Below are 14,635 nucleotides of genomic sequence, written 5' to 3'. Positions count from 1 at the left end.
GTGACTTTTAAAAAATAAAAAGAAAAAAGATTATACCTATCCATTCCCTAGGGATTCTGATTTTATTTGTCTGGGGTGGGGTCCAGGCATCATTATTTTTTCACCAGTTCCCAGGTAATTGGGTGTCCTACACAGGCAGGGTTGAAAGACTTCCATATAACAATCTTAAGCAACACCATGATTTTTTACCCCCATTGGAGAGATGAGGAAAGTAAGGCTGGGAGAGCTGATGTGAGTTGCTCAGGGTGTGGCTGGGATAGGATCCAAACCCAGGGATGGCTGACTCCGAGGCTCTGCACTCCCAAGCCTTTCAGAGCTGGAGGCCTGCAAACGTCAGACTTCACCGTTTTGAGGGGTGTGGCTTCCTCTGTAGGGTCTTAACCAGTGCTGCAGAAGTCTAGCTTCAACACTGAGCAGCTCCGGGCCACACCAGGGCTGTCTGTGGGGGCCTCAAAGCTGCAGTCCTCCCAGGTGGGTCAGGCCTTCAAGCCATCTTGGGGAAGACTCCGACTGCCCAGCTCCATGTCCCCAGGCTATTGCCTCCTGAGAGTTGGCAAGCGCCCAGCATGCATGGCTGGTTAGGGGCTCTGTAACACCAATGCCCTCGCAGATGCCAGTTAGGTGGTCCGTCCAGCATGCCCATCTCAGCCCGCAAGCATGGGACTCGCCTCCCTGGTGAGTGGGCCTGGCATGCTGGCCCTCCTGTGGGGAGGCAGGGAGCCGAGGCAGGCGGTCGGGGAGGACTCATGCCACGTACCTTGCCCGGCCAGGCCGGCGGCGCTCGCGGCAGGGGGGGCCGGGGGGGGGGCCTGCCCACTTTTGCGAACGTTGCCGGGCCCGGCCGGCGGCGCTCGCGGCAGGCGAGGCGGGGGCGGAGCTCTGCCTGCCAACTGAGGGGATACAATCTCTCAGTGCACAGAGCTGCCGCAAAGCCACGGGGGCCAGTCAGCAGCGAGCATGCCCCAGCATGAGGCGCGGGAATCCACTGGCCGGCCACACACAGCAGGGCCTAGGCGGCGGCGTGGCCAAGCCAGCCCAGCTGGGGAGCAGAGGAGGTGCCAGGGGACAGGCCGATGAGGCAGGTGCAGCCAGCCCTGCAGCAGTCTGGGGGCCTGACAGGATCGGGCCTGGACAGGGCAAAAGGAATACCACACCTCCACTTGGTGGAGATGGCTCCAGTGTCCGCCTGCTGACCACCCAGGTGAGAGTCCACAGGTAAAAGCCTGGCTTGGTGAGAGGCAGGTAGCCTTTCTGAGGTAGCCCAGTACTAGCTTAAGGCTATGAGGACACTTGGCCCCACCTTCAGAGCTTTCCTGCCTAGGACCTAAATGAGCTCTGCCTGTCAGCTCTTATCTATACCCAGAGAGCCTGCAGCACAGAATAGCCTCTATCAACACCCACTTTTCCAAACGATACAGAGGCTGGCACTTGGGGCCAGGGAGGCTTATGGCCTGCATGCAGCTCAGTTACCGATGGGCCTCGGCTCCAGGTCTCCCAACCCCTCAGGGACATGGGTCCCTCTCTTAAGGGAGGTAGCTAGGAGAGGTAGCTTTTATTGATCTGTGTCTTTCAGTGTGCCGAGCATAAAGTTGCCCAAGAAATGAACTCTCAGAAAGAAAACTGAAGCTGTACATTCTAGAAGCCTTGATTTCACCATTAGTCAACCTGCTTGAGTCCAAGGCTAAGCTGCACCCTCTTCTTGGGGTCAACTCAGAAAACAGCCTAGTTCATGCCTATGGAAACACACCAGTGCCCCGCCTTTCTGATGACACCTGTAGACCACCGTCTGCTCTGTCCTCACCTGTACAGAGTCAGGGCAGGAGAGCCCATACTGGAATGCTTGTAGTTTTTTTTTTTTTTTTTTTTTTTAATCTCCTCTGACCCAAGGCCAAATGAGCTCTGGGCAACAGGACAGCAGGCTCTTTAGGGAAGAATAAAAGTGCTTTGTCCTAACAGAAAGCCCAATTTCCTGAACCCAGGACATCAGTTTCCTGAAATGAGGGGGGAGGCTCAAGGCCATGGATGGGGTACTTGCTGTGACTGGCCAGGCTAAAAGAGAAGTAGTGGCCTGTCTTTATGCTTCTCTGACTTAGGAGAGAGGACAGATCACCACTCTAGGGGCAACAAATGCCCTTGAGTGTCCTCCAGAAAGGCTTTTAAACCCAGAAAGTTGAAGCTGCAAGTAAATAGAGGACAGAAAGCATGGGTAAGGCCATAGCTCCATCTCTGTTGGAGCTGGCCAACAGGTTCCTCCTGTTACCACCTGTCAGAAATGAATCCACACCCTGTCCCTCATGGCTATCCACAACACAAGAGCAAGCCCCAAACCAGGGCCATAGGGGAAGGGCCTGGGACGGGGCACTCCCTGGGCTCACCATCTAGTCCTGACATTCGGGAGCCCTGTGGTTCTCAGGCTCAAGCTCACAAAGCCCTAGGCCATCCTGCCTGTGGCATCCTCAGAGCCAAGACCGTTGGGTTACCCACAGCATCAGGAATCAAAGGAACAACCTGTGCTCGGAAGTGGCTACACACCCTGAGTTATGGCTGGCGCTCCCCAACAACCCTTCTGCATGGCAGTGCAGGAGGAAAGCAAGGGAAGGAGTCTTGTTATGAGGATAAGGAGGGTCTTGAACCCAAACAGCGAGGCTGGGGGTTAGAGACGGGAAAACCCAGGGGAAATGGCAAGCCAAGAAGAGACCTCTCTATCGTCAGTGAAGCTTTGACATTAATCTTTTTCTCATAGAAAAGCCACTGCGCTTCCCAATTGAGGGCAAACAATGATGGCGGTGGGACTGGCAGGGGACGAGGAGGGTAAGGAGTGGAGTGTCTTGCATCTTAAAAAGAAATGTTGAGTGTGATTTATAAATTACTGGTCCCAACGCTCCCAATTTCCTCATGCAAACTTAAGCAGGCTCCTTTCCCTCTCGCCTGCTGATCTCTATTCCTTCACTTTTGCAGCTAGTATCACAGAAATGTTTAAGCATGAGTTGCTATAAAACATTTAAACATCTGCAATAATTTCTATTAGTCATCTTTATTTGGACACAAAGAAGAGATCATCCCAGTTGGCCAATTAATGGTGGCCATTCAGAAGACTCACTATATGTCATTTCCCTGCCAGAACATCCTCCAACACCCTGAACTAGCTCAAATCTTAAAACTGTTGAGAGTCTTCAGAGAATTAAGAACCCACAGTGACCATGTACGTGGGGGACTGAGCAGGCTACTCCTTGGGAGATTCTACGGAATAGAATTCCTAAATGTGATCCCAAACAAAGCCCCCAAGAATCTCAGTAACAGGACTCAGCAGCAACAGCCCCTCAAAACAGGATCGTCCTTCATCCTGGTCAAAGTGTCACCTGAGATGCCCACTCTGCATGGAATGGCCATGCCCCAATTCTGACCCACTCACCTCGGCAGAATTAAAGAGCACAGTTGAGAAAACATACCTGAAAAGTTCCTGGACACAAGCATGGTCGTGAGGATGGCACCCTGGGGAAAGAGGAGAGTTCTGTGAATTTGCTAGGACTCTAGAAAAGGGTGACTGGTCTCACTTTAAAGGCAGATCCTGACTGAAGCCTGAAGATATTAGGTCTGGTGGTCCCCTTAGTATGTATATCCTTCACAGCCCAGTGCCAGCCAGGAGGGGCTTCCTTCTGTGCTGGACGGGAAGCTGTACTGTTAAAAAGCATGACTTCAGAGGGCTGGCTGCCCGGAAGCAAGACTCACCTTCAGTTTTCTCCGGGCATTGAACTTGCGTAAGCATTCTACAGTCTCTTGACGATGCATCATAGAGGCTACTGTAGATCGTTGCTGGAAGCCAAAAAGACAGGCCTGTGAGCTCCTCCACCCAGGCCCTCTGCCCCTCATCACAGACCTAACATCCATGGCCATGCCCAGGATGGAGTAGGGCACTCAGCCACCCCAGGGCTGCTCTGACAATAAAATGAGGTAACAGGTGTGAAATGCTTTTACAATAAAAGCACTATCCCAAACTCAAGGTTATGTAAGGTCAATCTGAACACAAAAACACCACCGATAATTGATGCGAGATGAGGGTGCACAAGAGCATTCTAATCTTCCTTGGGGAACGGGGGCCATGTACTGGAACAGAGCATCCTGCATGTGGTGGTCCTTGTTCAGTCATTCCTTCAGCAACTACTTACTGGGTCCCAGATGCTGTGCAGTGAGAGAAAAGGCAGGACTCCCTACCCTCTACAGAGCAAGCTCATGCCTTCCAGGAGCCCCTCTCGACAGTCCCCCACCAGGTCCAGAATGAAGCTGTGATCTTTACCTTGAAGTGTTCATTCTTTTCCTCATTTTGGATGCAAATTTTTCTTCAATGTACTGACTGCTAACTTCCTTGTCTCCTTAAGTAAAGTCTACTAGACATAGTCTACATTTCCTTAATGACTCTGGGCCTTTGATACAAGCACCAATTATAACTAATGCCATAATACTGTGACATCTTCGGGGGCCATACAGACATGCAGAATTGCAGAGAGTAGGGCCCACAAAAATCACACATCACCCACTCCTCAACTTTTACCCTGAGCTGAAACCTTGTCTGATCTTGCTTAGATAATTATGAAAACTTCCTGTGCTGTCTCCAGCCTCTCCTCTTCAATTCCATTATTTGTTTGCTTTTGCCTTTTCCTTACATTTATTTCTTCCACAAGAGAGATGCAGGTGTGTGTGTGTGTGTGTGTGTGTGTGTGTGTGTGTGTGTGCAAAGGCAAGAGAGAAACAGGCAGTCCAAATATGGTCTTCGCACCATAACCCACCCTAGCCTCAGCTACCATGGATCACAAACAGGCACATGTGTGCCTGATGTGCACAAGGAGGTCTTGAGACACGAACCTGGGGCTTTCCCATGTGGGTTCAGCATCCCACTGTGCGACCACTGCATCACCAGCTGGCCCTTCAATTTCACTTTCTACAGCTTCCAAAGTGATCTTTCTTTTTCTTTTTTTTAACTGTCTTTTTTTTTTATTTTTAAATTTTTATTTAATTTGACCAGAGAGAGACAGAGAGAGTGAGAGAGAAAGTGAGAAAGCAAGCCACATGGGAGTGTCCAGCACCTTAGCCACCACACCACCTGCTGGTCCCCCAAAGTGATCTTTCTTAAATGTAAATTTCATTTTTCTCTTTAAAATCCCTAAATGAGTCCCGAGGCCTTCAGAATAAAATCCAAACTCCTTAGCACAAATTTGCATGTCATGGAATCATTCTAGCCTATCCTCTTGCATTCTAATAGGCACAGCCTCATCCATTACCACACTACTTAATACTCTTTAAACTCACCACAATTTCCTATGACCTCTCACCGTGGCCCATGCTAATCTCTGTCAGCATGTTAACATCCTGGGGAATTTTAGTCATCTGCCAATAGCCAAGACAGAGGTCACTTCTCTGCAGCCTTCAGTAACCCTACTGCCAACCAGGTTCTTTAACAGACTTTGTCATATTGTAGCATGGTTGCCTATTTGAGTGCATCTCCCCAGATCATCTTTGAGATCTTTGGGGGCAAGGATTATGGCTCGTTCATCTTTTTATTTCCAGGCCTACAAGGTGATGGCATTTGATAAACATACAAAAGGACAAATAGCTACATCGTGGCTGTCAAGACACCTAACCATACCAGACTCTCTTCTTTGTTGGAAAATAGGTATCTTGGCTTGATAGAATTGTGTATGAAAACAGAGTATTTCACCCACAGGAGGCACAGGGGCGCCTCTAGGAATCTAGCCCAGGAGCTAGATGACTGTGTTTCAGAGTGCTCCAACTGATCAGAGGCCTAATTCATTGATTTGCTGGGTCCTAGTCATGGTTCCCTTACAGCTACATAAGGGTTGAAATCTGAGCATGCCCCAAGCTTAGGAATTTCCTTTTAGAGGTCTGCTATCATCAATAATCTAGACCTTGCAAAGATCAGTTAAGCCCTCAGTCAAGAGCAGAACCAATTCACAGCCTGACAACAGTAAGCGAAGGGCAAGATGGGTAAAGGCTTACTAGCCCATGTGCATCCTCGAGTCACTCCAGTGACTCAATATTTATTGACCTTGGACTCGCCCTAGTCTCCCAGCCTTCTGCTGGATCCTTACACAGGGCCTAGAAGGATTCACTACTGGTGAAAAGGAAAGAGAGGACTGAGGGCAGGTGGAGGGCTAACATCCCTGATCTTGATCTTGTTTCTGGGAGAAGACACTTACGCAGACCCATGGATGCTTGAGAGCCTGGTCAGCTGTGATGCGCTTTGCTGGGTTTATGGTCAACATCTGGTTGATCAAGTTCTTGGCTTCTGGAGTTACTGTGTCCCATTCTGGTGATGGGAACTAAGGAGCAGGAACAGGGGAAGGAGGAACGTGAAGTTTGTGAGCTGCATACCCTGAAACATAGGTTCTGTATTCATCCCAACTCCTAGGATTGGGAAATCCTTTGGTACCCAAAGCTGCCACGCAGAGAGTTAGAAAAGCCATGGGAATATCCCAAGACCTGTGTTACCTTAAGGAGGACAGAAAAATCACGGTTAGAATGCCAGAGCATCAGATCAGAGTGGGAGGGATTCCGATATTCTCTGGTTTAATTTCCTCTCTACTTAGGAGGAAACAAGCTCAGTGATGTGCCCAAGGTACCAATGCAATGAGGATCCTTCAGCCTCAACATCCCTATGTTATGTGGCACACAAGGCAGCCTCTCTGTTCTTTGCAAGTAAAGATCAAAGGTCTTCAGTGGGCTCTTTAATTTTACAACTACCAAGAACAATATGCAGAAAATTAAAAAAAAAAAAAAGTTGTTTTCGGGGACACAGGGTGGTAAGAATTGAGCCCTGTATGCCCATCCCTGGGTCCTCAAAGTCCTCCTGACACCTGTATCAAGTGACACTCCAAGCACACCCCCTCCCTGGACAGAGCCCGAGGGGCAGAAAATCTGCCCTTCCCGGCCTAGTTGCTCAGTTCTCCAGCAAATCGGTCCTTACATCATAGGCTCCAGCCTTGATCTGCTGATACAGCTTGTGCTGATCCTCATCCCAGAAGGGAGGGTAGCCCACCAGGAGGATATACAGGATGACCCCTACGAGACAGAACACACAGGTCACTGAGGGCAGTCACCTACTTCCCTGAGGAACCAAGAAAAGCCATGCAGGGCTCAGAGCCACCCAGAAAAGCAGGGGCTGTACTAGAGTTTGAAGAGTACACCAGCAATAAAGCTGTGCCATGAGCCTCTCCTGCTATACCTCATTCCTCACATCACCAAGTTGCCATGCCAGGGATTTCTTTAGACACACAACCCATCTCTAAGGCATGGGCAAAGCCCTCTCTGAAAAGGATGCAATATAATCCAGGGAGTACTTGGGTGTGAAGGGAACAGCCATCCCAGGCACTAGGGTAAACACCGTGATTTCACAGACACTGGGCACCTGTCGGGGCCTGCAAGGTTTTCGCTATAGGGCGCGTGCGCTCACCAGAAAGACAGAGAGAGACAGAGAGACAGAAAGCAAGAAATCACCCCCCCAGGGGGATGGCCACACCACAATCCCTTCTCCTCCATTCTCCTCTTGGGATCTTGAGCATGCACACACACATGCACCCAGCGTGAGTTTAAGCCACCAGGTCCAGGACTCGAACCACAGTTGACTACATGGGAGTCCAGTGACAGCCATTACGCTAACTGCTGGTCCCAAGAGACACCTCTTTCTTGCCACCACCGGAGGTTGAGGGCCCCTAGCACTGAAAAGCTGAGAGTGTGGAATGGGCTTACCGCAGGCCCAGATATCCACAGGTTTTCCATACGGATCTTTCCTCAAGACCTCAGGGGACAAGTAACCTGGGGTGCCGGCAAAACCTGTAGCAGAAGAGAGAGCAGAGGCACACTGAACGCACTTTCTTTCACTACATCCACATCAGCAATTTCCCCCAAGCCCCTTCTCATTCCAGCTGCTTTTTGCTACAAGAGCTCTCAGCATACAGACAGCAAGAGATGACAGAATGGGTCTCTTACAGTGCCTAGAATATAAACCTGAGGGTAAATCCATATGCCTTCCGGGAACTTACTGTTACTCCCCAGAAGTAGCAAGAATACTGACTTGACCACACCTAGACTCACTGTACTGAGTCACGGAGGGCGGAGAGCGATCTCTGCTCCCTCCCAGCCTCTTCCAGTCTCCGAGGAGACCAAGATTATCAAGGGTCTGGCTTCTAGTTTAGAAAGAGGAAAGCAGACGGGGAAGAGGAGAAAGGGCAGGGGCTGCATTCTGGGAAGACAGGGTCACCCTTACCAAACCAAGCCTGCTGTTCTCCCTGCACTTCAATGGCTAGGCCAAAATCAGCCAGCTTGACAGCAGCACCCTTGCATTTACTCGCCAGCAGCAGGTTCTCAGGCTGCAGAGGAAGAGAGAGAACCTTGTAAGACATCCACCCTGCAATCCAGAGGGAGCCTAGTTTGGGCCTGTGCAATACCACCATCTGGCACCAGGTGGCGCCAATACTTCACAGGTGAAAAGCAAGCAGGGAGCCTGGGCAGTACCTTCAGGTCCCTGTGGACAATGTCATGCTGGTGGATGTGGTTAACACTCTCCAAAATCTGATGTATACAGTGGCTGAAAAGCAGAAGGAAAAGACAAGTCACTGCAAGGTTAAACTACCTCAACCATGACCACATGCTGTAGGAACAGTGGATCACAGGTTCATGGAGAATCACTGCAAGATGAAGCTACATCCTTGGACCTTGGGCATCATCTAGTTCAACCTATTTTACCAAAGAAGAAATTGAGGCCCAGCCAGATTAAGTGGTTTTCCCAGGGTCACCTGCTAGATAACAGCAGAGGAGAGATTAGAACAGGGGATAATCACACCTTTTGACTGTAAAGGTCCAACATAACCAGTTCATTTCCAGGTGATCAGGTAAACCACAGACTGCTGAGAATGATGAGACCATCCAACCCCTTTCTTACCCAGATAGTAACTGTTCTCAGAGAAGAGACTTGTGCTGGAAGCTCAGGAAGGAGCGTCTAACCAAGCAGCCTAAGTTGTTTGGGAGTGGTTGTGCTCATTCATTTAGATGTTTGCTGAGTATCTATAAAATGGCTTGACATAGGATTGAAATATGAACAAGACCCAGCAGCTGCCCTGCAATTTTATTTTCCAGTAGGGAGGTGAGTACACAGAACGTCTTTAAGAAGCAATATATTATACTGAAGAGGGTTCCAAATAGGGCATCTCAGGAGCATTTCTGATGATTAAGAAAAAGATAAACTAACCTAGGGTCACATCCAGCTGTTGGTTCTTTATAAAATTATGTTCAGAGAGCCAGTTCCATAGCCTGGTGGTTAAGACAGCCGGATCCCACATGGCTGATATCGCAGTTTGAGTCCTGGACCCAGTGGCTTGAAAGACACACTCAGTGTGTGTGTGCATGTGCCCAAAATATCAAAAGGAGGGAGAGATGGAGAAGGAACTGCAGTGTGACCATACCCAAAGGGGGGGTGCTTTCTGCTTTCCTTCTCTGTCTCTCTGATAAGTGTGTGCACCCTCTAGCAAAAACAAGCATTTTTTGTGACAGAGTCTCACTATGTTGCCTTGAACTCTTGATCCTCCTGCTGCAGTCTCCAGAGAGGCTGGGATTATAGGCATATACCATGTGCCTCACTGGTTGCAGACTCTCAAGTCAGGCTGTCCACCTCACAAACCATCCTACACCCCTGCAGTCAAACTCCAGGCAGGGAGGGAGAGTCGTGGTTTTCAACTGGGGGTGAGTTTGCCTCTCAGGGTACATTTGGCATGGAGGGGTGACTGCTATTGGTACCTTGTGTGTAGAGGCCAGGGATGCTTCTAAATGTCTAACCACACACAGAAGAGACCTTCACAACAAAATGATCTGGCCTGAAATGTCAATGGCACCAAGGTTGAGGAAGCCTGGGCTAGAGAACAGATCCCTGGTTACAGGTACTACTGGGAATGGTGAGCAGGTCTGCAGAGTGCACAGGGATGCCAGGCTGGTGGCCTGGACTTATTATTTCTTCCTTAAAATCTGATGCGGGGGCTCCCGCAAGAGCCAATGAGTCTTACCCGGTCTCTAGAGGCTGAGGCTCAGGCCCCTCAACAGGACACAGCCTGAGAGTAGGTCAAATAGACTTTAAGCTGAGCTGAAGAGGCGAGTCTCCACAGAAATGTATAATTAGAACAGAGCCGGGCTAGCAGGGAGAGCCTTCTGGCCAAAAATGGCAAAAGTGCGAAGTGTCCCAGCAGAGCCAGGCCAAGCCCACTGGTTCAGTCACCCCCGTCCCGCCCCCAGCTCTCCCTCCACCCCCAGGCTCCAGGAGCTGTCACCGCCTCCTCTAGCCTGGTCCTCCCCTGCTGGCACTGGAATTCATCTCCCCACTTGAGAAATTTTCCTGAGGCTGAAGCATCTGAAGCTGATCAGCAAACATTGGCCTCGCAGGGTTGAGAAATTCGTGAAGAAGCTCACTCCCCCACTCTCCAGAGGCAGCCAGAGCTGCCACATAAGCCAGATAAGCTGCAGGCAGGATGATCAAAACCAGGTTGTAAGGACATCAGCCTCAGAGAAAAGTGGGCTGGGGGAAGAGCCCAGGCGAGTGCCTGAGCCCTGAGCGCTGTGGTGTGGAAGGAATTCTGCCGTGTCACAGGAAGGAGCTGCCAGGGTTTCTGCAGAAAGCTGGGGAGTGGTCTTCTAGCCAAGAGCCTCACACAGAGACTGGTCATGGTGGGTAAGAGATGAGGGGGGTCCGCTGGTGGCACAGTGATTAAGGCAGCTGGATACCATATGATCAACTACGTGATTTGAATCCCTGACTTAGAGGCTTGAGAAATACAGCAGGTGCATGTGTGTGCATGGCCAAAACATTCCAAGGAGAGAATGGAAAAGAAGGGATTGTGGCATGGCCCTCCCCCTTGGGAGGTGCTTTCTCACTTTCTCTCTCTCTGGCAAGTACACACAACCTACAGCAAATTAAAAAAATAAAAAGAAAAGAGATGAGAGGACAGAAGCTGAAAGCTCTACAAGAGTATCCCAACTGGAGTTTTGCTTTTTTGGCTTTCTTTTTAAGTTTTGTTTTGTTTTGTTTTGTTTTGCCATAGGGCATGTGTGCACATTGGAGAGAGACAGAGAAATAAGGAAAGTGAGAAATCAGCACCCTAGGGGAATGGCCATGCAGCAACCCCTTTTCCTCCATTCTCCTCTTGGGATTTTGGCCACACCTGCACATAAACCCAGCATGTTTTTCAGGCCACTGAGTCTGGGATTCAAACCACTTCATCACCGGTTGGGCCCCTTAGAGAGGTTTTAATGCTCATGCACCTTTAATACATACGCCATATTTTCTCCATCATCTCTGGATCCCCCAGGATCTCAGATCAACAGTTTATATATTCTTGGGGCCAGCAGGTGGCATGGTGGTTGAGGCGCTGGACTCCCAAATGGCCGACCACGGTTCAAGTCCTGGACCTGGCGGCTTGCTTTCTCCCTTTCCCTCTCTCTCTTTCTTGTACCCTGTCTCTCTGGTCAAATTAAAATAAATAAATAAAAGTTAAATAAAATAACTCTTTAAAAAAAAACAAAACAGTTTATATATTCTAAGATTTCTCCAAGGAGTGCTGGCCACATGGCCTAGTGGTTAAAGAAACCAGCTCCCACGTGGCTACAGTTCAAATTCTGGGCCCAGTGGCCTGATGACCATGCCAGGCATGTGTGCATATGTGCCCCAAATCCCAACAGAATGAAAAAATGGAGGAGAAGGGATTGTGGTGTGACCACGTCCCACTGGGAGTGTTTTCTTCTTTCTGTCTATGTCTCTGTTTGATGAGTATATATGTTCTCTGGCAATTAAAAAAAAAAAAAAAAAGATTTGTCCAAGGAAAGAAGTTGTATAGAGGGCCCTTGCAAGTACACGGTAGTACAAAGAAAAGGTATTTCTTTCTTTCTTTTTTTTTTTTTTACAAAAAAAGAATTATTTATTTTATTTGCTATTTAATTTGACCAGAGCCAGAGAGAGAAAAGGGAAAAAGGGAAAGTGAGAAAGTAAGCTGCCAGGTCCAGGACTCGAACCCCAGACAGCCATGTGGAAGTCTAGAGGCTCAACCACCATGCCACCTGCTGGTCCCAAGAAAAGGTATTTCTTGAGTGACAGAGTAAAGGAGACTTGTCAGAGCTTTGCAAAAAATGATCTGGGAGTGTAGAATTAACTTCTAATATTGCTCAGAGAATGCAACCCTAGGCAAGCTCCATGGAATCTGTGTCCAGTCAAGAGCCCTTCTGATCTTCCCCAAAGACTATTCAAAATAGGCACAATGCTGGTTCCCTAAAGTGGCCAAGACTTATTTCAATGCCAAACTCCTAAGCTATCTTTGAACGAAGGGGTCTTCATCTCACCTGGCATCTGCTTCACTGTAGTATTCTCTGGCCACAATGTCTTCAAACAGCTCCCCGCCAGTAACACTGCAACCAACAGAAGAGAGTCAAAAAAGGCAGAAGTCAGTGTCCAGCAGGTAAGAGCCACCCTATGGAACAGCTGACAAGAAATCCCTACGCCACATGCACTTCGTCTGAGACCCCAGACATGCTCAGTCCTTCAGTGACATAGGGCTTCTCCTCACTTCCTTTTGGACACTTCATTCCTGTCTCTATAACCTACAGATTACCTAATACTCAAGCAGAGATAAAGATATGGGGAGCTAAGCAAAAATAACTGACCTACTGAAAGAGTCAGTTTTGTTTGAGACTGATCCTAGAATGTAGCTGCTCACGAAGGACTGCCCTACCACTGAAGTTGAAGAATAATGAATGAGACAAGGACACCGGGACCCAACCCTGACAATACTGGAAAGGAATTTCCAGGAGGTAAAGTGCCACTTTTAAGATATTAAACAACAGCTGAAGTGGGGCATAGTTTACCACTCATAAAAGCTACCCTCAGTTTTCTAGGATTTTTAAGGTCACACAAAGAACTGCATTTTATTTCTCCACTATGAACAATACACGGAGACACAAGGAAGAAGTACCCTCATGAGGTGTACTGCTGAACCAGACAAGAGCAAAGCAGCCTGGGATTGAGGTCCCCGGAGATACTAAGTGAGCAAGGAAGCTTCTCAGGGGCTTCGGCCAACAACCCACCCCATAAGCAGAGGACGTTCACAATTAAGTCCTCTCCCTTAGACCATCAAGAGGACCTCAGCAGAGGCTAAAGACCCAGTTTAGACCTTCTCCCAAGAGTCACCTGGAGTAGCTGGCCCCCCCCCCACCGAAAGTGTCACTTACAGGTCAAACACGAGGTAGTGAAACCCTTCTTCAGAAATACTGTCATGGAGGCGTACTGCAAGAGAGGAGACAGGGACAGAGATTAACAGAGAGAAACTCAGAAATCCTACTCTCTCCTCTTCCTTGGCAACCCGCCTGGCCTGTCTGTCAGCCTCACTGGGCTCCCTCCCGAAGGAGCTGCAGGGAGAAGTGGCGACAAGCCCAGGGCCCACCAATCTGAGGTCATAAGGCCACGGGGCCAGACAGCAGCGCTCTGACCCCAACAGACTTGGGCAAGAGAGAGAAGTTTCATGGCTAAACCAGTCAAGATAGAGAAGAGCAGAAATCTCCCCAGAGGAACTGGTCCCAGAAAAGGTGGTCCCGGAATATGATGCTGAGTGAGAAACGCTTAGCAACGCTGATTGTGGGGGACAGAACGGGATGGGAAAGTTAGAGAGCACTCTCAGAACAGTAAATGGGAACAGGAGAATTAGGTGAGGGGAGAAGGAAAGACAGAGCCTAGCAGGATGGGATGGGGAGCAGGACAACGGATGGTGAGTCTGGAAGGCCATGTGCACATGCAGGCAATGACGACTGATTAAGGCTTACTATGTACCAGGCCTGTGATTGGCTCTTGGCATACATTTTTGATCCATAAGCACTCACTCACTGAATGTCCACAGTGGACTGGCTACTGTGCCAGGTTTTAGGAGGGATAGGCAGTACCTCTGAGCATTCCTTTTTTTTTGAGTGTTTCTTTTGCCTTAGGGTGTATATGTTCACCAGGGAGAAAGAGAAACACACTGTAAGGGAAAGCGAGAAATCACCCCCCAGGGAGGATGGTCACGCCGCAATCCCTTCTTCATTCTCCCCCCAGGATGTTGGGCATGTAATGCACATGTGCCTGGCATGATTTTGAAGCCACCCGGTCTGGGACTTGAACCATGGTTGGCCATGTAGGAGTCCAGTGATGGAACCACTACACACCATCTGCTGGTCCCGTCTTTGAGCAGTTTATTACCTTTTGACCACCCTGAAATGAATGCTATTACCACGTTATAGATGGAAGCTCTGATATAAAGTCTTTTGCCAAAGGCCAGTGAATGTCTAAGTGGTAGGTCAAGATGTGAATCCATGATTTATTATTTTTTAAAATTTGTTATGTGCTTGCTAGAGAGAGAGAGAGAGAGAGGGAAAGTGAGAATGTACCTCAGAGAGGGAAGAGGATGGTCACATTGCAATCTCTTCTCCTCCATTTCTCCCTCCTTTTGGGGCTTTGGGCATGTGTGCACATGCAGCTTGTTTTTCAAATCATGGAGTCTTGAACTCAAACCATCTAGTCAACCATGTGGGATCTGGCTGCTTAAACACCACACCACTGTCT

At 49.1% G+C, this 14,635-nt stretch overlaps 1 protein-coding gene across 7 annotated transcripts in view; it reads right to left on the bottom strand.

Annotated features, from left to right (window-relative positions):
- CAMK2G (calcium/calmodulin dependent protein kinase II gamma) overlaps positions 1-14,635 on the bottom strand; it is a gene marked incomplete at its 5' end in the record, with an annotated part of 67,895 nt that overhangs the window by 32,414 nt on the left and 20,846 nt on the right. For 6 of the 7 annotated variants that reach the window (XM_014584846.1, XM_014584848.1, XM_014584847.1 and 3 more), the window contains 9 exon segments: positions 3,450-3,492; positions 3,730-3,813; positions 6,213-6,335; positions 6,980-7,074; positions 7,762-7,845; positions 8,279-8,381; positions 8,527-8,599; positions 12,388-12,453; positions 13,273-13,327. In XM_014584846.1, coding sequence (XP_014440332.1) covers positions 3,450-3,492; positions 3,730-3,813; positions 6,213-6,335; positions 6,980-7,074; positions 7,762-7,845; positions 8,279-8,381; positions 8,527-8,599; positions 12,388-12,453; positions 13,273-13,327 — 726 coding nt within the window. 7 annotated transcript variants of the gene reach the window in all.

Source organism: Tupaia chinensis, unplaced genomic scaffold, assembly GCF_000334495.1.
Source record: "Tupaia chinensis unplaced genomic scaffold, TupChi_1.0 Scaffold148012_1, whole genome shotgun sequence".
Classification (NCBI taxonomy): domain Eukaryota; kingdom Metazoa; phylum Chordata; class Mammalia; order Scandentia; family Tupaiidae; genus Tupaia; species Tupaia belangeri.
This window is presented reverse-complemented; position numbering and strand designations above follow the sequence as displayed.